We start from the raw sequence: 24025 nt of genomic DNA on the forward strand, positions 1-24025 counted from the left end.
TGCTCCCTTCCTCCACTATCCCCAAGCCTGAGGAACTGCTACCCCGCCTCTGCTTCGAGCTCTACGAGCTAACGTGTGTGGCTCCGCCCGTCTAGCTTCCGACCAATGGGCGAGTTTCGTAAGGCGAAGGGTTCCGCCTCCAGAGTTACTGACCAACAGAGGAGCTCCATCTTGCTCTGAGCTCCGCCCCTTGTTGCTCTGAGCAATGGGCGCCCTCTCTTCAGCGCAGGACCCGCCCTCGCCGCACGCCGGGCTGCGGGCCGCACAACTCGTTCCGGTAGGCGGGTCCAGTAGAGGCTGGTGTGGTGCCAGCTCCCGCGGAGGCAGGGCCGGCCCCGCAGGATTGGGGCGGGCGGCCAAGGCAGGGCGTCAGGGCGGTGCAGGTTGTAGAGCCGACGTCCGGGCCGCGAGAGCAGGGACGAGCGGGGCAGACCCGGGGATAGTCTGAGCAGGCGGACCCAGGCGCCGCCGGCTGAGCGGCGGCTCGCCCCCTTCCGGCCCGGGGCTGGTCGGCTGGGCCTCGGGGGCAGGGCGGGCTGCGTGCCGGTCTGGCCCTGCTCTGCGGCCCGCGCTCGGTGTTCCGGGCCTCCCGGCCGCGGGCCCGCCCGGGTGCTTCAGGACTGGCCTCCAAGTGTGGACCTAACGGCGCCCTGTAGCCGTTTGAAGCGCTGACATCTGCGAAGGGCTTTGTATTGCAAACTCAATCCGAGCGCGTCGTAGTTCCGGAAGCGCTTTGACATCCCCGAAGTAGCGCTGTGCAAACTGAAGCTCTTGGTAATCGCGGAAGCACGTTGTGGGCTCGGAAACCTAATCGAAGGAAACCTTTAGTAAATCCTGGGACCTTCTGGACTTCTCCGAAGCGCTTTGTTATCGCCGAAACACTAAGCGCGTTAGCGTCTCTGAAACCTTGAGAACTGTGATGGGCAGTGGAAAAGGGGAAAGGTCAGTGAAGTCATCCCCTGGCTGTGACCTAGTGGCCTGCCCTCCCGCAGGGGTTCCTGGGAAGGCGGGAGGCTGAGGAAGGGGCGGCCAGCAGGGGTGGTGGCGGACTCCCGGCCGCCTGTTTACCTTGCAGGTGCCCATGGCGTCGGAGCGGCGCAAGGTCAAGTACCACTGGAGCAGCACTTCGGATCGGAGTTCCCGCAAGCGCAGCTGCCTCCGGGAGCCCAGTGATGTGGCCCCCTCCAGCCGCCCAGCTCACAGCTCTGTGTCGCGTTCAGGAGGGGCCAGCAGCCCCAAGCGCCTGAAAGCCCAGAAGGAGGACGATGTGTCCTGGGGCTCATCCCGCCGCAGAAGTTCCACCTCTTCCTCGCATTCCCGCCGCAGAAGTTCCACCTCCTCCTCCTCCTCCCGTTCCTCTGGCCCAGGTGCGGGTGGGGCCGCCTGCAAACGAGGCCTGATTCCGAGCTCACAGGGGTGCCTTTCGTCAGGGGGATCCCCTCTGCGCTCTGTCAGACCTTCTCTGGAAGAAATGGCTTCTCTCGAGGAGGAAGCCTGCAGCCTTAAGGTAAGTGGCCCCAACGCCTTGCAAACGGCGAAGCCCTTTCCACTTGGATTGAGATGTTGGCGGAGGAGTTTTGGTGAAAGGACGCTAAGAAAAAGATGTCTGTTAACATCTCTGGGGTCTTCCCAGGGGACTAAGCGCAAACTGGATAGACGCCAGCGGATGACCTGAAGTTCCGTTGAGAAGTAGTTTGCAAACTTGCCAGCACTTTGAAACTACTTAAAAATTCTTGAGGTTCTGCACGGGTGTGGGCACAGCTTCCTGGTATTGAAGTATTTCTCAGGTGCTTGTAACTGGCAATCAGTCATGGTGGAGATTCGCTGTGCCAGGTGGCTGGCGTGCCCCAGAGACATAGGTGTATGTAATTTAGTTGTTAATTTACTGAGTTGTGCCATATACCTCGAGGCACAGAACCAAGAAAAAGGATTTGGTTTTTGGTGTGGCTTTTCACCAAGGTTATGTTTTCCAGCACGCTGAGCTTTTGCATGGTGGGGCAGGGTTATTTTAGAGGTTCAACATTTAGTTCCCCAGTGGGAACACACAGGAGGGTTTCATAATTTTGGGGAGCAGACCGAGGAGTGCTTCACGGAGGAGGTGCATTTCACCCACTTAGTTAACTTTATTTTTTTTTTAAAGGATTAGTGACATTTTCTCAGCACCTGCACTGTGTGTGTGAGAAAGTTGAACATGAATTTAGAAATGTCCGTCTCTTCCAGCCGGGTTAGAGGGAGGAGACGAGTCCTAGTTTTTGTTGCCGGCTACTGTGTGAGCGTCAGCCACCTCTTTAATTAGGTTTTGAGCAAATATTTATCGAGGTCCTAGCTTGTGCCAGGCAGTGTTGCTAGTTGCTTGGGATTTGCTTTCTAGGTTTTGGAGGTATGGGCCTTTAGAGGTGGGGAGTTCTGTACGTGGAGGAGCAAAGAAAGGCAAAGTCTTACTTGGGTAAGATGGGCTGCCCCTAAATAAAGTTATCATTAAAAAACCCAGAACCAGCCAGAAAGAAAACAGTTTGTCCTAAAGGCTTTGCTGAGTGGTTTCTGATGGGGAACTGAGAAGTGAGGCTGTATTTAGCTCTGTGTCCTTGCTGGCAGATTGTTATCCTTAGGAGAAGTGTTCCACGTGTTTTCTATGTGGCCCTCACGGTCAGAACCCTTGTATGGGCACACTGATTTTTTTTTAAAAAATTTAATGGTAAGTTGAAAGGCTTTGTCTTTGACATAGTGTAGGTAATATGAAGTACATGTACTATGACACGCGTAAATGAGGTAAATGTGAGGCTAGTTTGATCTTGTCATTTATCCTTGATGCAATTTCAGTGGTTTGGGGTACAAGGTAAAACGATCAGTTGATTAAATTGAATCTCAATAACCAGATCGTGAGGCGAGGAAGAATCTAGCCTAGTCTTTCAGGGGTGCTGCGTGCTGGGCTCGGGTTCTCTTGGGCGGGAACTGGAGCGTTGAGGGTGTGGCCCCTGATGGGGGGGTGGTCTCATCTAATGGCACACACGCCTCTCCTCCAGGCCTCAAGGGCCTGCTTTACCACAGTCACTCTCACGGCTGCCCTTGGAGAGACGAGCAGTCTGGTCCTGTCTCAGAAGTCTTGGGGTTCTTCCCTTGGCTTGCTGTCAGTCATAAGCACTTGGGTGAGGATTGTGTGTAAGCACTCTGTTGGATGGTGGCCCCACGAGCCTTCACAGGAGCAGGGTGTCTGGAGGGAGGCCTGAAGAAGTCACGAGTCTGCCTCAGGATATGGTTTGGTGGAATGGAGGCTGAGGAGCTAGGTAGGGGGCAGCTTGCAGTGGAGTGTTAGGAGGGAATTTGGATTTATTCTAAGCCATTAGGGAGCTCTGTATGGAGGGAAGGCAGATTTGCGCTTTTGGAAGATCATTCATGTCAGTACACTCTGAGACTTGATAGAATTAATCCCAACTATCTTTCTCTAGCACTGCTAAGCACTCTCCCTAGAGAGGGTTTGTTAGTTTGAAAACAAGGTGCAGTACTTGACTCATTTAGATGATTTGAAAATGCCTCTTTGACCGTCCCCTCTCTCTTCCCCTCTCCCCCGCTTTTTCTGCAGTCATTTGCAGACTTGTTTGTCTAAACAAGTCAAAGCCCTGTCACCACTCACCTGCCTTCTTCCCACCCATCCACCTGCCCTTCTGCATTTGCTCTGTGGACTTGGAGAGGTACACACTTGGCTCTGTGTGTCCCCCTCAGCAGAGAACTGTGTGCCAGGTGATGGAGTATTCCGAGGGGAAGATGTTTATCTTGGTTCATTCTGGCTGCTAGAACAAAATGCCACAGACTGAGCAGCTTATAAACCACACAAATCTCTCGTAATTCTAGAGACAGGAAGTCTGAGATCAGGGTGCCAGCTTGGTGAGGACCCTCTTCTGGGTCACAGACTTCTTTTTATGTCCTCATATGACAGACAAGGAAGCTGTCTTGGGGCCCCTTCACTAGGGTACTAATCCTGTCAATAAGAAGGAGTCACTTTCGTGACCTAATCACTTCCCAAAGAACACACAGAATAACACCACCGTGGGATCAGATTTCAACATTTGAATTTTGTGGGGAACACATTTAGACCATAGCTAGACTGGCATTTTGGAATCAGCGATTCCTGCTGGCCAGCATCTCCTTGTTGTGCCTTATTACCTCCAGGATAATTGTTGGCAAGTTTTTCTCAGATTTTTTTTTTTTTAATTGTTTTTTGGTCTGTGCTGGGTCTTTGTTGTGGCAGATGGGCCCCGTGGCGCGTGGGATCTTGGTTCCAGGACCAGGAATCTAAGCCACGTCCCCTGCATTGGCAGGCGGATTCTTAACCACTGGACCCCCGGGGAAGACCCTCAGATTCTAACGGTAGTTGATGATTTTCGTTTACTTTATAGAGAAGGTTAAATGTCTCTATTGTGAGCACCTTCACCTACCTTATGTTTAGCCTTTAGTATGACATATCTAAATTTTTTTAAATATTTTTTAATTGAAGGATAATTGCTTTACAGACTTTTGTTGTTTTCTGTCAAATATCAACATGAATCAGCCATAGGTATACATAGGTCCCCTCCCTCTTGAGCCCCCTTCCATCTCCCTCTCAGTCCCACTCCTCTAGGTTGATACAGAGCCCGTTTGAGTTCCCGGAGTCATACAGCAAATTCCCACTACCTGTCTATTTTACACAGGATAGTGTAAGTCTTCGAGTTACTCTCTCCTCTCTCCATACATCTCACCCTCTGGCTGCCCTCCTCCCCCGCCCCGCCTTGTATCCATAATTCTGTTCTCTCTGTCTGGCTCTCCATTGCTGTTCTGTGGATAAATTTATTGGTACCGTCTTTCTAGATTCATTATATATGATACATATACATTAGTATATGATGGTTATCTTTCTCTTTCTGGCTTACTTCACTCTGTATAATAGGTTCTAGGTTCATCCACCTCATTAGAACAGACTCAAATGCTTTCCTTTTTATGGGTGAGTCATATTGCATGGTATGTATGTACCACAGCTTCTTTATCCATTCATCTGTTGATGGACATCTAAGTTGCTTCCATATTCTCGCTATTGTAAATAGTGTTGCAGTGAACAATGGGATACATGTGTCTTTTTAAATTTTGGTTGCTTAGAAGTGAGTTTGCTGGTTCATATGGTGGTTTTATTCCTAGTTTTTAAAGGAATCTCCATACCTCTTCCATAGTGGCTGTATCAGTTTACGTTCCCACCAACAGTGCAAGAGCGCTCCCTTTTCTCCACACCCTCTCCAGCATTTATTTGTAGACTTTTTGTGATGGCCATTCTGACTGGTATGAGGTGATATCTCATTGTAGTTTTGATTTGCATTTCTCTAATAATGAGAGATGTTGAGCATCTTTTCATGTGTTTGTTAGCCATGTGTATGTCTTTGGAGAAATGTCAGTTTAGGTCTTTTTCCCACTTTTTGATTGGGTTGTTTGTATTTCTGGTATTGAGTTGTGTGAGCTGCTTGTATATTTTGGAAATTAATCCTTTGTCAGTTGTTTCATTTGCTATTATTTTCTCCCATTCTGAGGGTTGTTTTTTCACCTTGTTTATAGATTCCTTGCTATGCAAAAACTTTTAAGTTTAATTAGGCTCCACTTGTTTATTTTTGTTTTTATTTCCATTACTCTAGGGGGTGGGTCGTAGAGGATCTTGCTTTGATTTACATCATCATTTGATTTATGTTCTGCCTATGTTTTCCCCTAAGAGTTTTATAGTTTCTGGTCTTACATTTTATGTCTTTAATCCATTTTGAGTTTATCTTTGTGTATGGTGTTAGGAGGAGAAGGCAGTGGCACCCCACTCCAGTACTCTTGCCTGGAAAATCCCATGGGTGGAGGAGCCTGGTGTAGGCTGCAGTCCATGGGGTCGCTAAGAGTCGGACATGGCTGAGCGACTTCACTTTCACTTTTCACTTTCATGCATTGGAGAAGGAAATGGCAGCCCACTCCAGTGTTCTTGCCTGGAGAATCCCAGGGACAGGGGAGCCTGGTGGGCTGCTGTCTATGGGGTCACACAGAGTCGGACACGACTGAAGTGACTTAGCAGCAGCAGCAGCATGGTGTTAGGAAGTGTTCTAATTTCATTCTTCTACATGTAGCTGTCCAGTTTTCCCAGCACCACCTATTGAAGAGTCTGTCTTTGCCCCACTGAGTATTCTTGCCTCCTTTGTCAAAAATAAGTCACCCATAGGTGCATGGGTTTGTTTCTGGGCTTTCTGTCTTTCCCTTTGGTCTCTATTTCTGCTTTTGAGCCAGTGCCACATTCTCTTGATGACTGTAGCTTCGTAGTATAATCTGAAGTCAGGAGGGTTGATTTCTCCAGCTCCATTCTTCTTTCTCAAGACTGCTTTGGCAATTTGATGTCTTGTGTGTTTCCATATGAATTGTGAAGTTTTTTGTTCTAGTTCTTCAAAAAATACCATTGGTAGTTTGACAAGGATCGCAGTAAATCTGTAGCTTGCATTTGGTAGTATAGTCATTTTTCACAATATTGTTTCCTCCAACCCGGGAACATGAAATCTCTCTCCATCTGTTGATGACATGTCCAAATTTTTAATTCAGTTTGGGGAAGGAAGAGTGGAAGGAAAAGTTTAAACTTTATGATGTGCTGGAGAAGGAGGTTTAGTAGGTAAGTCAGGTCTGACTCTTTGCAACCCCGTGGACTGTAGCCCACCAGGTTCCTCTGTCCATGAGATTTCCCAGGCAAGAATACTGGAGTGGGTTGCCATTTCCTTTTTCAGAGAATCTTTCTGACCCAGGGATTGAACCCGTGTCTCTTAACATCTCCTGCACTGACAGGTGGGTTCTTTACCACTAACGTCACCTGGGAAGCTAAAGCTTGTCAAATGTGAATCTCAATATTTGACCTCTCTTCAGTTCAGTTCAGTCGCTCAGTCGTGTCTGACTCATTGTGACCCCATGGACTGCAGCATGCCAGGCTTCCCTGTCCATCAGCAACTCCAGGAGCCTACTTAAACTCATGTCCATTGAGTTGGTGATGCCATCCAACCAGCTCATCCTCTGTCATCCCCTTCTCCTCCTGCCTTCAATCTTTTCCAGCATCAGAGTCTTTTCCAATGAGTCACTTCACATCAGGTACATTCACATAATTCTCAGTCTTGTGAGGTGGGTAGTGTTATCTGTTTTATTATTTTTATGAGAAGTAAAGCCATAGTTATGCTAAACCCTTAAGATTTTAAGCTTGTTTGTTTGTTTTTAATTGAAGTATAGTTGATGGAAGTGTTATCTTTATGTCTTCCTTAACAAATGCTTAGATACCAGTGAACAAATGTTTGAGCACATGCTATGTATGTAGACCCTGGGACAGTGAGACTCAGAAAGGTTAAGTGACTGAACCAAGGCCACACAGCTTGTACAGGTCAGAGCTACAGTATAATCCCAGGTCAGTCTGACTTCACAGCCAGTGTTCTTAAGGCTGCTGCCCTCCTTTGAGCACCTGCTCATCCTGGCCCAGCATTAGATGGGAGGAGCAGGGAGATGAAGAGGGCAGCGTCCTTCCTTGAGGGGCCCTTTAGAGGGTCACGCAACCCAGACACGAGAAAGCACTGCACATCTTGGCTCTTGAGTGATGAGACTTTCACGGGGGATCCTCTCTTCTGCTTCACTCAGTGGATGTCCAGTGCTTGGCTGAGGCCGTGCTGGGGCTGGTGGTGCAGAGAATGAGATAGTTCATCACAGTACGAGGTGTGGAGTGTGGTAACAGCGATATTTGGAGTATGAGGGGTCAGAGGAGTGAGTGACTAAGCATTGGGAAAGTCCTCACAGAAGAGGTGTCATTTGAGTTCTGTTGATGGACAAGGACATTTCAGGAAACAAGAACAGTGTGTGTCCAAAAAGGATTATGAAATGCTGTTCTGATGCTTGGGGCACTGCTTATTTCAGGGCCTTCCTTTCCCCCTTCTCCAGTGCTTCCCTCATTCTCAGGACACCTGGGTGAGTGGAGAAAGGCAGGAGATGATGCTGGAAGGAGGGCTGGGGGCCAGCCAAGGAGGAGAGCTTCCGGGGTCACACTCAGGAGTCAGGCAGACACAGAGCCGTTGAAGCATGTTAAGCGGCGGTGTCACGTTGCCAGATTGTAGAACTCCTTGTGGCAGCTGTAGACAAATGATGGGCGGAGGCATCCTCTGTGGTACCCATCTCTGCCCATCCTTCATGACTGCTGCTTGGAGATAGCCCCTTTCATCTCTTTTATCTCGCCCTTCTAGTCCAGTTTCTACTGAAATTGTTCACAGTGGCTGCCTGTGCTGAGGGCTGGCATGACGTCTCCACTAATGTCTCATTTGCTAAGTGCTTCATATATGAAATCACCTTTCATAATTTCTCATTTTTTTCCTCCAGGTTGATTCCAAAGATAGCCCTCGTAGCTCCGTGGATTCTGAATTGGCAGCAGAAGTGGAGGGTCAAAATGGTACGATGGAGGAACCACACAAGGTCCAGAAAAGGCAGAGGGATAGACTTCGAGACCAGGGCTCCGCCATGATCTACCTAAAGGCCATCCAGGGCATCCTGGGAAAGTCGATGCCAAAGAGGAAGGGAGAGGCGGCCCCACAGGCAAAACCCCACATCGCAGAGCACCCCCATCGCGGAGAGGGACCAGCCGGGAGTGTCAGCGTGGCTGCTCCTCAGAAAGAGAAAGAGTCCACCCCAGAGGTCAGAGTGGAGGAGGAGGATGCTGTGCTGGAGAAGAGCAGCTTCTGTGACAGGAGGGTGGTGATAGACCCTCAGGAGAGACCCAATGAGGAGCCCCTGGTTGGCCGAAGGATGGTCACCGAAGAGTGCTCTCCACCCCTGGAGTTTCTGGATAACTCTGACTTGCATTTGAATGGCCAGAAGGTGAGTCAAACTCAGGTCAAGCGTGGAGTTTTGAGTTTTGTTAAGTGTCCTTGGTCTTTTTAGTTTGATCATAAAGTATTACTCATTCAGCGCAGTCCTTGACTTACCCAGGGCTTCAGGAAACAAACTGATAGTTCTCTTGTATCATGCCTTTCCGATTTATTAAGAAACCTCAATTCAGTGCTAGCTTTGTTTTCGGATTTATATGTTAAGATACAGATTTTCCTCTGTAACAAAGGCCAAAATAACATTGACTTAAGCAGTTTGCCTTGTAGAGGATGGGTCCACGGTATGGGGGACCCGGTGCCTCCTGCTTGACTCTCTGCTGCCGATCGGCGGTTTCCATCTTGTGGTTTGAGTGGCTGTGACCAGGCTCCGCGCATTACTTTGACATTCCAGCCTGGAGGAAGGGGAGGAGAGCAAAGGACATTCCCTCCCTTTTAAGAGTTTGGCTCAGAAGTAGTCCCCATTGTATCTGCTCATACCTGTTGAGAAGAATCTGGCCAACACTTGGAAGAGAGTCTGTAAAAGTCCAGACTGACTTCCATCTGGGAAACACTACATTCAGATAAACTTCTGTTGCTCTAGAGGAAGGAGAGGGTGACATTGAATAGCATTGAAGGAAACTAGCAGTTTTTAACATTGCTTCTGATTCAGAGGGAACAACATTCCCCTGTGGTACCCATCTCTGCCCATGCTTCGTGACTGCTTCTCGGAGGTAGCCCCTTTCATCTCTCTCTCCTAGTCTGTGTTTCTAAGCAATTTCACACTGTTTATTTTTTAAAAATTTAGACATCTGTGGACTTTCTACCCAGGAGACGAGAATTTATTTCTCTACACTTCGACGGTACCCCCACGTGTAAATGTATCCTCTCTGCCTTCCTATAGCTCCCTGGTTCATAATACAATTTTCAGTCAAATCTATTTACAATTATCATGACCGTATTCATAGCTGACTGACTTAGTATACTCTGATTATATTTCCGATCTTATAAAAGTTTGTCTACCTTGAAGTTCATTTTTGTTTCTTTCCTGTAGTTTTCTGTTCTTACGACTGTTTCATCTCCAAACTGCTAGTACTGTTGCAGGGAGGGGGCCCCCTTCCAGGGCCTGAAACTGGGCTCTTGTCTAACCCTCGGAAATGAATTGTCCAAGGAGACACATGTGCTGAAAAGCAAGAGATTTTATTGGGAAAGGGCACCTGGGTGGAGAGCAGTAGGGTAGGGGAACCCAGGAGAACTGCTCTGCCATGTGGCTTGGGTTTTATGGTGATGGGATTAGTTTCTGAGTTGTCCTTGGCCAGTCATTCTGACTCAGAGTCCTTCCTGGTGGTGCACGCCTTGTTCAGCCAAGATGGGTGCCAGAGAGGAGGATTCTGGGAGGTGGTTGGACATGTGGTGTGTCCTTTTGACCTTTCCTGAACTCTTCCGGTTGGTGGTGGCTTATTAGTTCCGTGTTCCTTACCAGGACCTCCTGTCGTGAAACAACTCATGCAAATGGTTACTATGGTGCCTGGCCAGGGTGGGCGGTTTCAGTCAGTATGCTTCCCCTAACAGTACCATAAAATTCTTCTCAATATTGTCAAAATAAGTAGTCTGCCCCCACCTTTTTTTTTTTTTTGAGGGTATATTCCTTTTGATTCCTTACGATTCCTTTTTCCCTCGGTCTCCTTTCATCTCTGCTTTCTTTATGCATAATTAAGGAGCGTGCATTGATGATAGCACATGCTTTTAACATTTTTGGCGTGCTTAAATTATAAACCACTGGCTCAGTTTTTTGACTTGTCCTTTTTTAGACATCCTGTTTCATTTTGAGGTTATAATACCTTCTCTTGTTTCTCTGAGAATATGAATTAAAAGTTTGTTTTGAAGTTTTCTTTCTGCACTACTTTTTCAGAGTTTTCTTCTGTTTTGTTGTTTTTTTTCCCCTAAATATTTTGGTGTCATCTTTTGTGGTAGGCTTTTCTTCAGATGTTTTGGGTATCTGTTCATGTTTTAACGCTGAAGCATTAAGCCAGTTGGAAGTCTCGGTGCCTGGGTGGGCTTATCAACTGCTGCCTTTAGCATCAGGTGATCAGCTGTAGTTTCATCCTCAGAGGCTGCTGGGGGGTGAGGGGTGGGGCCCTGGGACAAATCCTCCAGGGCTCTGCTCAGAAGCACATGTCCAGCTGCTAGTGTTTTAGGAGTCAGGTTGAGGGAGGTGCCTGGGTTCATCAGTGTCTAACATGTGATGACCCTCAGCTATGTGTCTGTTGTCCCTGATTCTTCCACAGGCTCCTTGGCTTAACTTTTCCAAGCGCAAATCTTATCTTTTGCTGGGCAGGGAAGGGGCAGACCCATCTGTACAGGATGGGAGGAAGGATCTGGGGCTCTAACTTCACAGATCTCTTACTTTCATCTCCAGCCTCACCTTCATTTTGAGAGCTCTGATACCTCCAATTCCTGGGTCTTCTGGGGGCCTGTAGTATGATTCAGCATGTTTTGGGGTTTTTCCTCACTGCAGGCCTAGGTTTTGACCATCTGTGATCTGCTTATCCAGTGCCTGTTCCTCTATCTGCTTTCTAGTATCTGATTATTTTTTTAGTTTGCTTTGCTCTTTTTTCCTGTATGCTTTCTCTTCATAGGTTTATGCTTTTTCACATCCATTTCCTATAACTTTAATAAGAGTTTTTTGGCAGGAAGGACAAAACCCACATGTGCTGTATTTAATTGGAAACCCCAAGAGCAGCAGGTTTTGTAAACTACTTTTCCCGCCAACCCAGTGTATAATGCCTGTGTTTCCTGTCTAATGTAGATCATTGTTTCGCTGCCTGGAGTTCCCTGGTATGGGTGAACTTTCCAAACTTCTATACCGAAACTCCTGTTTGTCAGACTGGACACTTAGATTGCCTGTTGAGTATATATTTGGGTAGGTTAGCAGGTGAGTGTTGAGTCAGACATTTTGAGTTCGTATCCTGTCTCTGCCGGTGTACTGCAGTCTTGAGAAAGTCAGTTAACCTCTTTGAGCCCCAGTTTCTTCCTCTATATAAAAAGGCATGATTCTTTTTAAAGAATCTGTTTAAAGAGTCTGTTATCACAGACTAATACGGGGATCAGCAGACTCTGTCTGTGAAGGACCAGATAGTAAATATTTTAGGTTTTTTGAGCTTTTAAGGCCTCCATTGCAACTATTCAGCTCTTCTGTAATAGCATGAAAACAGCGATAGACAATATTTAAGTGAATGAGCCTGGCTATATTCCAATAAAACTTTACTTAAACCAACAGGCAGTTTATTGCATTTGGCTTGTGGGTTGAAGCTTGCTGAATGCTAAATTAATACATGAAAATACTTTGCTCAGTGCCTCGTGTATAGTAGACTCTCAATAAATGCAGCTTTATTCTCACCATGTGCACTGAACCTTAGGCAGTCTTGAGTAGAGGTAATTGTCGATTTTCCCAAAAAGGAATCCAAAACCTATTCCTGGCCAACTTGACTATATATAAAGTCTTTCAAGGTCTTAGATGATGTCATCAAAGTCTGTTTATCATGTGTATTTCTAGGTACATGTGCATTTTTTGAAGTCATTTTTCCCCCCACTCTGCCATTTCCCATCCCCTCATATTTGATTAGTTTTATTGAACCTTTTCACAGGTTTCTCTGACATGGTCTTTGTTGTCACTGGAGTTACTTTTTGAGTCATGTAATGTGATTTCCTGAACTTCCCTGATGAGAAGAATGAGAATCTGACTCAAGAGGTCTGAGATGGAACTGCAGAATTAGTTGGTTTTTTTTTTAACCAGTACCCTCAGATGATCGTTTGTGAAGCAGCCAGAGGACATCTCTACCCTTCCATCTGAGTTGGAATTTTAATTGCTATTATTTCCATTTAAAGTTTTTATTATGAGATATTCAAAATATTTATGAAAATTACCCGACTACCCATTACTCATCATCAATAAGTGTTAACTCACTGTCAGTCTTGTCTTGTTTGAGCTCTGTATCCCTTTTCTCTCCACAACTTATTTGGAAGAAAATTGCACCTACCATATCATTTCACCCATAAATATTTTAATGTTTCTCTCTCAAATGAGGATCTTTAGGGAAAAACCAAGCGTAACTACAGTTCTAATCTCTCCCTCTGCCCTCTCCCTCCAGTCCTTAATAGGGTCAACTATCCAGTCAGTCTGGAGAAGGGAATGGCAGCCCACTCCATTATTCTTGCCTGGAGAATCCCATGGACACAGGAGCCTGGTGGGCTACAGTCCATGGGCTCGCAGAGTCTCGGACATGACTGAGCACACATATCCAGTCAGTGATTAAATTTCCCTATTTCATGATTGTTTCAGGCAGGATGTAAGAGTCATATGTGTCATTTTCTAAAGTGTTAAATCTCTTAGTCTCTGTAGATTCCTCCTCCCCTTTTCCATTCCATGTTATTTGTTGTTACATATATTAAACAAAAAAAAGATGTCATTTGACTTGTAGAGTTTCCTGTAGCTGAGATCTCATTGATACGATGTAGCACTTTTTGGTCTGTATTATTCTGTCTCTGGAAATTCTGTCCCACATTGCAAATAGCTGTTCCTTTTGCATTCCCTTTGCAAATCCCTTTGTATTTGTTCAGTCTTGGGAGGTAAATTTTTGGGCATCCTACAATGTAACCATGTCTAATTATTCTTTGTTAGTATTTTAGGAAATATATTTCCACTGTTTAAAAAATGTATTTAGTGAAAAGTAGCTTTCCAACTGGCCCTGTGTTGCCCTATTCCTCCTCCTACATATTTTATTTGTTTTTTTTTTTAAGTTTCCAGTGTAATTTTATGCTTAACCACTTACCTTATTGCTGTTTAAAAAGTTATCTTTATAAAAAACTAAAAACTATCTTTAAAACCTTTGTTTAAAATGATGTCTAGCAGAGAATTGTGAGGAACAATTATTAATCTGTTACCTTTTTTTGCTTCCCATCTCCCCTCTTTAAAAAAAAATGAGTTTAGGGAACCTCTTTAAATTCTCAAATTAACTTGACTGAGTTTTGTTTAGGGTCATTTATCTTCTTCAAATAAGAGTGTATCTTGTACTACAAGAGACTTTGTGAGGACTTGAATATGAAATGAACCCTCAGAGAAGGGAAGTATCATTTTGAGGAGAAACCCTTACCTTCCATTTGGACATTTTTAATAATTTTAATCAGATTAACTTTTTTTGTTGGGGGAAAAGGAAATAGTGAAATATATTTTGAAGAGCTAGATTGCAAAGATGTTAATTATCTGTTAGTGTATGTCAGAGGTATTTTATTGACATGCTCACATGTGAACATGTCCAGCAGCTGGTGCTTGGCACCTACCTGTGACCTCTCTAGCATGTGGCTGTGGGTGCTCAGAAGTCATATGGTAGTCTACCTCCCCCAGAGGAGCAAGACTGGTTTGACCTAGTCCTGGAAGCTGCAGTCCCTTCTGGCTCTATCAGTTACCATACAAGTTGGCCCAGGTTCAAGGGGAGGGGTCACAGACCCCACCTTTCAATGGAGAGTAACGTCAAAGAATTTGCAGACACCCTCAAACGACTCCAACTGGCATGGTGGTATATTTCGAATGTGCAACAGATGTGTTAGTGATGAGATGCTTGGCGGTGCTTTTCTCTAAAAACCGCACCCTCCCCCCCACCATACCCTGTATGTCCTAGAGAGCAGTTCTTTTCCAAGAGGGGTTCTTCAGAAAGGGAATGCAGGCACAGCCTCCCTTCCAGGGAGGGCACATGACACCATGATCCCAAGTTTATTCCGTGGTAGCCTGGCTCACTTTCTGCGAAGTAATCAGAAAGCCAGATGACAAAGTGTGCTAAGGAGTCAATGCCGTGCCGTCACCGAGGCCAGAGAGCGGCCCAGGGCCTCTGTTTGGCAGGTAAGCCGAGCACGGGAGGCTGTCCTCACACGGAACAAAGGCAAACCTCTGTCTTTCATTCTCCGCAGCCTAAGGACCGGGAGGTGGTGATGGAGCGCACTTCTTCAGGAAGTGACTGGTCCGACGTGGACGAGATTTCCACGGCCAGGTTCTCTCAGGAGGAGCCCGTCCCCCTGAAACCCTCCGCAGTTCCGGAGGCTTCTACCTTCCCCACGGACTACGTCATGTATCCAGCTCACCTGTACAGCAGTCCCTGGTGTGACTACGCCAGCTACTGGGCCAGTGGTCCCAAGACCCCCGCGTACCCGTCCGTGGGCAGTGGCGGCAGCGACACGACGCAGGCGGGCAGGAGCGGCCGGGGCTCTTCCCCCGCCTCGACGATGAGCCCCCCGCTCACCTCCAGGGAGCCTGAGGCTGCCAAGGAAGGCAGATCCCGGAAGTCTCGTTCATCTCGTTTCTCCCGAAGCTCGGAAGGATACGTGAAGGAGAAAAGAACATTCCAGGAGGATGTGCTGCCCCGGCCGGGTGAGGAACCTGCATCTAGCTCTCTGCCCAGGAGCCGTCGGGAGCCCAGGCTGGAGGGTTTCATCGACACCCACTGTCACTTGGACATGCTCTATTCCAAGCTGTCATTCAAAGGGACCTTCACCAAGTTCAGGAAGATTTACAGTAGCTCCTTCCCTAAGGAGTTTCAGGGCTGCATCTCCGACTTCTGCGATCCCCGCACCCTGACGGATGGCCTCTGGGAGGACCTGTTGCAGGAGGATCTGGTGTGGGGTGCCTTTGGCTGTCACCCGCATTTTGCACGTTACTACAGTGAGAGTCAAGAAAGAAATCTTCTGCAGGCCTTGAGGCACCCCAAGGCCGTGGCATTCGGGGAGATGGGCTTGGATTACTCTCACAAGTGCACCACGCCTGTCCCAGAGCAGCACAAGGTAACATGGTCCTTCGTTTGCTCACAGTGTTCCTCTCTTAGTGGTTACATAAGGGTTTCTCCACTTTGGGAACTAAAGAATTCAGAATCTCTAAAAACGTGATTGCTCTTATCCAGACCCCCTCTCCCCAACCCCAGATGTCATTGGTCAAATGCTTCACAAGCTGTTTCTTTCCTTTCAGTTGATTTATGAAAGAAGAGGAAGGTAGGGGCTGAATGACCTTTACAGCGAATGATACAAATGTCAAAGCTTCCATTCCTTCTTGGGAGGCAACACATTTTGTTTGTTTAGTTAAACAATGTTTTTCTTCTGATTTTAAAGTTAGTGTGCCCATTGCAGAATATTTTGCAAAACACACAAATGAGGAAAGATGATCATTTCCCAATCCAGGGAAGAGCGACCATGACTTCCCCCTTGCAGTGAGCTTCATCTCCTCTCGTTCTTTTTCTGCTGGCTCCTGGGGATGACAAATGCCCCACTACACCCGCTGTTCCTGTCCCCTAACAATTCTTTCTTCTTAATAGTTTTTAAAATTCAGATGTGTTTTGGAATTCATATTTTTGTTGTCGCTATCCCTTGGAGAGTTGCAGGGGATAGTTGGTGGCATGTCTTATGAGCACCTTTCAAAGAATCAAGGAAATGAGTGCTATATGTATGTGCCTTTTAGAAAAGAATTTAAAGTAGTAAGTTTAGAGAAAGTAGTAGTTTGAATGTTTTTTCCACCGTGAAAATGTTCCTGCTTCATTAAATTATTCTTTGAAAAATAGGCTTTTTTAACAGCCATGTAATGTTCCACCCCAAGTCTATAATAGTTTGATTATGCAAATAGTAGCTTTTTAGAAGCAAAAATTAAGTGTTGAAATTAGAATCTCTTGCAGCCTTCTGCCTCTGGAGGAGTTCAAGGAGGGCATATATATTAAAGAGGGCTCCAGTGGGCTTTCAGTACTGGGATTAGCTCATCATTAAAGTCCTTGAAAGCATTCCATGTTGTTTGTTTCCTGGCTCACTTTCCTTTAGTTGAAAACACAGGTTAAACCTGAGTTATGTCAGAATTGGTACTGGCTCATTGCTACTATCTTGAGACAAGGTAGTATGAGTGTTGGACTTGAAAATGTCATTCTCAGGTGAATTACCTGACTCAAAAGCATCTTCTAATTTGATGTTAAAAATTCAAACATGAATTATATTCCACTATTGAAAAAAACTACTCATGGAAATATTAAGAGTGTTTTTTTTTTTTAATGTAATGTATCTGTAGGTATTCACCTAGCAGATCTGATTTTGGTTAAGAAAGTAAGTTGCAGGAAACAGCTTTAGTATTTATTCTTTCCACAAGTAGTTGAGCACCTCTGAGAGTCGGGCATCATGCAGATATATCCGTGGCAACTTTTCACATAGGAAAAGGTGTGCAAGGTGATGGATTCCCTCGTGGGAGTGGGAGTAGGGGCAGGGCCAGTGAAGGAGAGGACACTTATCTTGAAGTGATGCTCCTGAGCCCCAAATAAGCATTGCCTAGTGGATGGAGGAGCCTGATAGGCTACAGTCCATGGGGTCGCTAGAGTCGGACACGACTGAGTGACTTCACTTTTCACTTTCATGCATTGGAGAAGGAAATGGCAACCCACTCCAGTGTTCTTGCCTGGAGAATCCCAGGGACAGAGGAGCCTGGTGGGCTTCTGTCTATGGAGTCGCACAGAGTCGGACACGACTGACGCGACTTAGCAGCAGCAGCAGCAGTGGTTGCTCCATGCAGAGCCTGGGTTTTGGTTTGAATCGGGCTGCTCTAGCTAATCAACTGCAAGTTATCTGACCTCATTCAGAGCCTCCGTTTCTTTACATGATGGGCCGAGCACCCTATCTTAGGGTGTTTTTGAGGATTACAGGTTATAACACACCTAAATAATAATACTACCTAGTAAGCAGTCAGTAAATGTTAGCTATTATTATGCATTATAGAGCTTAAAAACAAAGAATGGGAGATGGTGGGGGTTGCCCACTGGACTGGCTCCTCTGGAGCTAACAGACATCCAGAATGGCCCTCACCCACAGGTTTTGTCGCTACCTTCTCCCAGGTGTTTGAGAGGCAGCTACAGCTGGCCGTGTCTCTAAGGAAGCCCTTGGTAATCCACTGCCGAGAAGCTGATGAAGATCTGCTGAAAATCATGAAAAAACTTGTGCCTCCAGACTACAAGATTCACAGGTGAGAGCCTAGAACTTCAGCGGGCAAATAAAGTGAACATGGCCCTCTGTCTGGGATGTTACTGGGAAAAACAAACACAGTGAGAAGAGCGTTGATAATGTTAGTTTTCATAGAATCTTTTCAAAAGATTATCATTTTGACCCAAATGAAATTTCTGATACTTGACCACTTTTTACTTAAAAAATGACAGCTTCATATGGTTTGAGCTAATACCCTGAATCACTGTGACCACCATCCCGTGAAGCAGGTTGTAACGGAGGCTCGGTTCTCAGCAATGAGAGCTGTTGATCTGGGGGAGCTGCTGTGGGTCCAGTGACAGCACACAGCATTCCAGGGCACCGGAAAAGACATTTTCTCTCCTGCTTGCGGTTTGAAAGCTCATCCCTCCCCACCCCTCCCCACCCCACCTTAAAGGCCAGGAGGTATCTTCTCTAAATGGTATCTAGGGGTTCTTTAGTTGGGTAAACTCACCAGCCTCCTGCTGTGTGCCTGTTCTGGACATGGGCTTGGCTTGAGGGGGCCCTGGAGGAGCTGTGAGAGACAGTCCGCTGGTGACTGCCCAGAGGGTGTGGGGCTGAGCTGGGCACAGGGAGCCAGAGCACGGGCCCTTAGCTGCCTCTGGCTACAAGGGGGCCAGGAGGTGATTCCCAGCTGGCTCTTTCAAGATGGGTGAGATGGGATAACTGAAGAAACAGTCTAGATCCCAAGCCCGGTTCTGACAGGTGACTGAAGAGGGTGGGGCTGTCAGGCCTCTAGACCACTGCTTTCCAGGCACCCAGGCCAAGAGTGATGCGTCTGAGTGGAGCGGCCGCCACAGATGAGATGAGGCACAGTCACTCGGCACTTTTGGGCTGATGTATATGGTACTAAGAACATGGACAGGTGTCAGGTTAAGAGAAGAAAAATTCACCCGTCGGCCCCTTCCGGTTTATTCGATTACATGGACGTAATTTCTGCCCACAGTCGTCCTGATCCAGAGGGGCTGCATTTGTCAGTTCTACTTCTGACTGTGTCGACTGTTGAGTCCTTCCCTCGAATTCAGTCTTTGCATTTTTGAGAATTTGTCCACCAAAATTAACTCAGAAGAGATGAAATGTCTAGAGGGAGTTGGGGCTTTGGCAGAGTGGGTGATGAGAGAATCCTGAAGTGGGATTCTCCTCCTCGCAGGCACTGCTTCACCGGCAGCTACCCGGTCATCGAGCCCCTGCTGGAGCACTTTCCCAACATGTCCGTGGGCTTCACAGCCGTCTTGACCTACTCCTCCGCCTGGGAGGCCCGGGAAGCTCTGAAACAGATCCCGCTGGAGAGGATCATCGTAGAGACAGACGCTCCCTATTTCCTGCCTCGACAGGTAGGGCCGTCTTCAAGCTAAGTTGAGGCGCTGAGGAGAGAGGGTGGGAGGCGGGCGGTCACCCATGCAAGGCTGGCAGGACCAGAGTGCCCAGTACCTTTCCAGGTCCCGCCCTTGGCTGTGTAGATGTCTCCTCTCTGTTGCTTTGCAGAACCAAAGTCTAGGGGGCTGAGAAGCTGAAGGGTAACCACTCTCTTCCAGGCAGTGCAAAGCTCTACCCTGTAGAGGGTTGTCCAAGGAAGCGTGGGACCCTGCTCACCCAGAGCCCCCATGACTGGGACTCTCCCTGCACCTGCAGGTAAAGGGGTCTCTACACAGCTCCAAAGAGGCCCTGCTCGGGAAGGGCCGGGGAGGGACACGTGCCTGACGGCTGTGCACAGAAAGCACAGCGATGTCCTGAATGCTTGGTGTCTTCCAGGTTCCCAAGAGCCTTTGCCAGTATGCCCACCCAGGCCTGGCCTTGCACACGGTTCGAGAGATCGCCAGGGTCAAAGACCTGCCGCTCGCCAGCACCCTGGCCACCCTGCGTGAGAACACCCGCCGCCTCTACAGTCTTTAAGCAGGGAGAGTGCCACCAGAAGTCTCCTAGGAAAGGTGGGGAAAATCGCAGTACATGTGTAGTTTTGCAAAACCAAGACAGAAAATGACTTGGTCTCTATAGATGTGGAGCAGGTAAACATAGGGTGAGTGATGAGCCTGGTCTGTCTTGAGTGAACTTGAGTTTGGGTGCTAACTCAGTTGGATCCGACTCTTGCAACTCCACTGATTGGGGCCCTCCAGGCTCCTCTGTCCGTGGGATTCTCCAGGCAAGAAGACTAGAGTGGGTTGCCTTCTCCAGGGGATCGTCCCAACCCATGGATCGAACCTGCATCTCCTGGGTTGGCAGGCAGATTCTTTACTGCTGAGCCACCAGGGACGCCCCTGAAGTTGAGTTTAACCTTCATCCTTTTCTCTTCCCCACACCCTGCAGGATGACCAGCGGCCTGACAGGAGAAAGGCTGCATGAGCTCTGCCTGTGGGTCCCCGCTCGAGGATGTTGGAGAGCCGGCTGGGACAGAGGGAACCCGGACGGGGTGTTTCCTGAGACCTCCGCGGAGGCCTCTGCTTCAGGCTGGGGAGGGTTGGGTGGGGTGCGGAGGGTGGGCGAGAGGGGCTTGGGCTGGCCTCCCGGGCAGAGGAGGGAGAGGGTGTGAGCGCGCAGCGAACTCACCCACCCCGAGCCTGTCTCTGCCGCTTAGGCGCAAGCAGTCTGTGTGTGAAGTCACACTGCTCCTCGTTTAGTGCGCGTGAGCCAGTGGTGTGGTTCCTGGTTCTCCACTCTAAACACAACTCCCGAGTGGGAAATCTCTGGGGGACGCTGGCTGGAGACCTGCCTCGGAGGCTGATGCTCCTGTGGCCGGTGAAGGAGCCCCTCGCTGCCCTGGGTAACTCTTCGGTCTGGCCCGCACCGTCGCCAGTGCCAGTTCCGCGTCAGCACTGGCTGAAGGACTCAGCTGCGGTCTCAGTGGTTCCCCTGCTGTTGACAGAGAGGGCCGAGGGGCGTCCACTGTCCAGGGCAAGTCCTGGCGGAGGGAAACCTGGATCGATTGGGGGACCTGAGGAGGAAGCCTATTTGAGGACAAGGACCCTAGGGAAGGTGTTCTTCCCCCTTACTGAGGCCCCCAGGTCTGCAGCTCAGTTGTGTTGAACTAACCAAGGGTCCAGTCTGCTGCAGAAACTGCTAGCCTGCCCTCAGGGCTCTCAGCCCCGCTGGCCTCCACTTTGCCCCCTTCTCCTGCAGCGTTGGACCAAAAATATTCCTTCTGTTCCATCTCTCGTAACGGCCCCTTGTGCGCCCCACCCAGGTCGAGAAGTAAACCAGTTTAATTCTCCAAAGCTCTGCTGGCGCTGCCCAGCCCTGTCCATTGCCTATGCAGAATAAGAGGCCTGGTGTCCATGAATCTCCCATTTCCCATCCTGGGGCTCTCCTTCACCTTGGCCTCCACTGTGTTCTTTCTCCATGGTGGAAGTCAGAGCCCCTCCTCGGACTCTGAGCAGCCAGGCCATCTCAAATTCTGAGCTGTGCTCTGCGCCCTGCTGGTGCCTTGTGAAGGTATGTTCCATACAGACCCTGGAAGGTTATGACAGACAAAGGTTAAGAGTGAGGACGCTCTGCACTTGGTACAAAAGGATCATTAATTCCAACTTCCTCAGTGAGACAGGCCACCCTGGGTCCTTTGTCTGTTTCTTGGAGACCAGTAGCCGAAACCGGAAGATCCATCACTTGTGCTGGATCCCTCTAGGTGTTAGTGGAAGGTGCTTTGGAACCTCATGAGCTGCAAGGAAAAGGACTTGGGGTTTCGTGTGTGGTATTTCCTCCTTGCCCGGGTACCTAAGTTGCTGGCCTGGGAAGTGGGCCTTGATTCACTGTCGACCTTCCATGGATGAGCTGTGCATCATCTGTGCCTCAGATCTGGGGAGTCCAGAGCCTTGTTCTGCTTGGAAGGTTTGGAGGACTAAGTGTTTCAGAGTGCTTCATTGTTCCCCAAATGAACTGCCGCTTAGCCGTCTCCTTCATGACAAGGCCTGGAAATCACGACACCAATGAGGGAAACCAGCCGGGCCCGCGTGCAGTGATGAAGAGTGACAACTCAATGGATGTCTCAGAGCCATCGCAGATTCCCTGCCAAGGTGAAGCAGCAGGTGCTATCTACTTTTATCTCCAGGATAAAGGATTTTCATTTCTGTTACACAGTGAAATGCGACCTGTGGCAGGCGGGATGGGGGTAAGGGGGGGTGAAAGCCAGTTGGCACTGTGTTTCATTTACAGTTTTTGGATGGCCAACTGGATTGTTTCTGCTGTGTTGCTGGCATGCCTCTGTATCTCTGCCCCCTCATCCCCTTTGGCCATCTCTTTCTAAAAATAAAGTGATGGATCTTCAGCCAGCTCCCATGGTCTCTGTGTGTTTGTATTTCTCAGAGTGTTAGCAGTGGTTTGGTTGTTTCCTACCTTTGTACCCTAAGGATCCAGAGGTCTGGAGACCTTCTCAAATATGTCTGTGCTTCAGCAGAATTCAGCTGGAAGTAAGCAGCTTGGCTACCTTCTCCAGATCTCTGCTGCCTCTGAGCATTTAGTCTCATTTTACTGCCCAGGAACACCCAGATACACTTCTGCTTCTTAGCCTTGAAAAACAGGCACGTTCTTTGTTCCTGATCAATGAAACAGGAGGGGAAAAAATGGAATAAAGAAGGGTGTTGTTGATGACTCCGCTGAACTGTGGGCTCTGGACTGTGAACTCTGGTGCCTCTGGGCAAACTGCATGCAGTGAAACAGAACTTCCTCCTGTCTTGCAGCGCTGTCTTAAGGTATCCTTGGACAAAAGTGCTCAAGCCAAAAGTAAGCCTGTCCAAAGGGAGGCTCTGTTCCAAGAACAGTTGATGAATTTGGAATCTGTTGATGCCTCATCTGGGACGCACAGTCATTGGTTTGTGTATTTTTTGAGCACATTCCTCACTCTGAACTCCATCCCAGCTGAGCGCATGGCAGCTGTGTCTGCCTGACACAGAGATAGTCTCTGTGTGGCTGGAAATCTGCTCTTGGCCTTCCTGGTGTTTTACATCTTTCTCTTTGTATTAAGCTTGGGACCAATAGTAATCATTTACTGCGAGCACTTTCATTTTTATGTCCCTCATTTCTTTAAAATCCAGGCAAATGTTCACTGTATGGTGCTTGAACAAAGTGCCCAGAACGGCAGCAGAAGTGTTGGTCAGTGGCCAGGCAGCCCTCTTGCTTGCTGTAAATGCTCGTTTGTTAACAGTGTTTGGAAGTGAATTCAGACTAAAGTGCGGTTGCTAAGCATGGGTCTCTACTCCTCTGTGTACACTGCCCTAAGGGAATTTCTTACACCCCTGTAAGTGTGTAAGAAGTTAAATACACGTGCTATCATTCTAATGTACTGGGCATATTATTTATAAAACAATTTTTTCATAAGGACATTTTTTTTGTTGTTTTTATTTTTCCTGTGTAAATACCTTGCTCAGCCCAGGGCGTAAATACACCTGCTTCGGAGAGCTGGAAGTTAGTGATGTCGGGAAGTGACGTGGGCAGGAGAAGGTCTGAGGTGGCTGATGTGGGACCAGGTTTGAAATGCTGCATTTTCTCAAGTATGTCCCCTGTGTTCCCTGCGATCAGTTTTTATTTCTTCCAGTTGTCAACTTGAAATCGTCCTTGGCCTACTCCAAGTTGATCCCATGTCTTATGAATGAAAATGAAAAATGGAAACAAAAGGCTACCTTAGGTAGCAGGGCAAGAGGGTGAGATTGGTTGAGAACAGCAGAACATGGGGCAGCCTAGGCCCAAGGCCACAGCTCTGGGTAAGTCGGAAACCTGTTTGCTACCTGACCTTGGGAAGTCACCTAATTCCTCTGAACTTCAGTCTTCTTCTTCTTAAGTGGGTTTGTTGTGGAAATTAACTGAAATTACATTAAATTCATGTGAGACGTGTTGAGAACAGTGCCTGGTGCACAGCAGGAATGCAGTAAAAAGTGGCTCTGAGGATAATTGAATGCCTACTGTGTGCAGATACCCTCCAGGGAGATACTGTGTTCAGTCTTGACCGGGGAGGTGGGTGTTTTACATGGGAGGAGCCTGAGAAGTTCAGTGTCAACGGGCTGGATCAGACAACTGGTGTTCATATTTGGGTCTGAGTCTGAGGCTCATAGCGTTCCACCCCACCATGCTACCTGGGCCAGCTGAGAGAGCCCCGTCCAGAGTGGGTGCTTAACATCTGTTTCTGGAATGAATGA

General features: G+C 47.9%; 1 protein-coding gene across 2 annotated transcripts; it reads left to right on the forward strand.

The window, feature by feature from the left end:
- Positions 1-323: 323 nt before the first annotated feature.
- Positions 324-20355, forward strand: TATDN2 (TatD DNase domain containing 2). Of its 2 annotated transcripts, none has more exons than XR_005721978.1 (8): positions 324-942; positions 1076-1507; positions 8380-8874; positions 14823-15689; positions 17762-17889; positions 19057-19240; positions 19442-19538; positions 19659-19834. XR_005721978.1 is itself a non-coding variant. In XM_040246079.1 (8 exons), exons 2-7 carry the CDS (start codon positions 1082-1084, stop codon positions 19797-19799), a joined length of 2241 nt encoding a protein of 746 aa, XP_040102013.1. In that variant the 5' UTR covers positions 324-942; positions 1076-1081; the 3' UTR covers positions 19800-19834; positions 20211-20355. The 2 variants fall into 2 exon arrangements, 1 of the variants encoding a protein (XP_040102013.1); XM_040246079.1 differs by lacking the exon at positions 19442-19538 and adding an exon at positions 20211-20355.
- The last annotated feature ends 3670 nt before the right edge of the window (positions 20356-24025 follow it).

This window comes from Oryx dammah, unplaced genomic scaffold, assembly GCF_014754425.2.
Source record: "Oryx dammah isolate SB20612 unplaced genomic scaffold, SCBI_Odam_1.1 HiC_scaffold_9, whole genome shotgun sequence".
NCBI lineage: Eukaryota > Metazoa > Chordata > Mammalia > Artiodactyla > Bovidae > Oryx > Oryx dammah.

Excerpts from the sequence above, each read along its gene's own strand:
- TATDN2 (XM_040246079.1), top strand. The coding sequence starts at position 1,082 with ATGGCGTCGGAGCGGCGCAAGGTCAAGTACCACTGGAGCAGCACTTCG. Across the intron at positions 15,690-17,761 it reads CTGTCCCAGAGCAGCACAAG|GTGTTTGAGAGGCAGCTACA; the intron begins GTAACATGGTCC and ends ACCTTCTCCCAG. Across the intron at positions 17,890-19,056 it reads CCAGACTACAAGATTCACAG|GCACTGCTTCACCGGCAGCT; the intron begins GTGAGAGCCTAG and ends TCCTCCTCGCAG.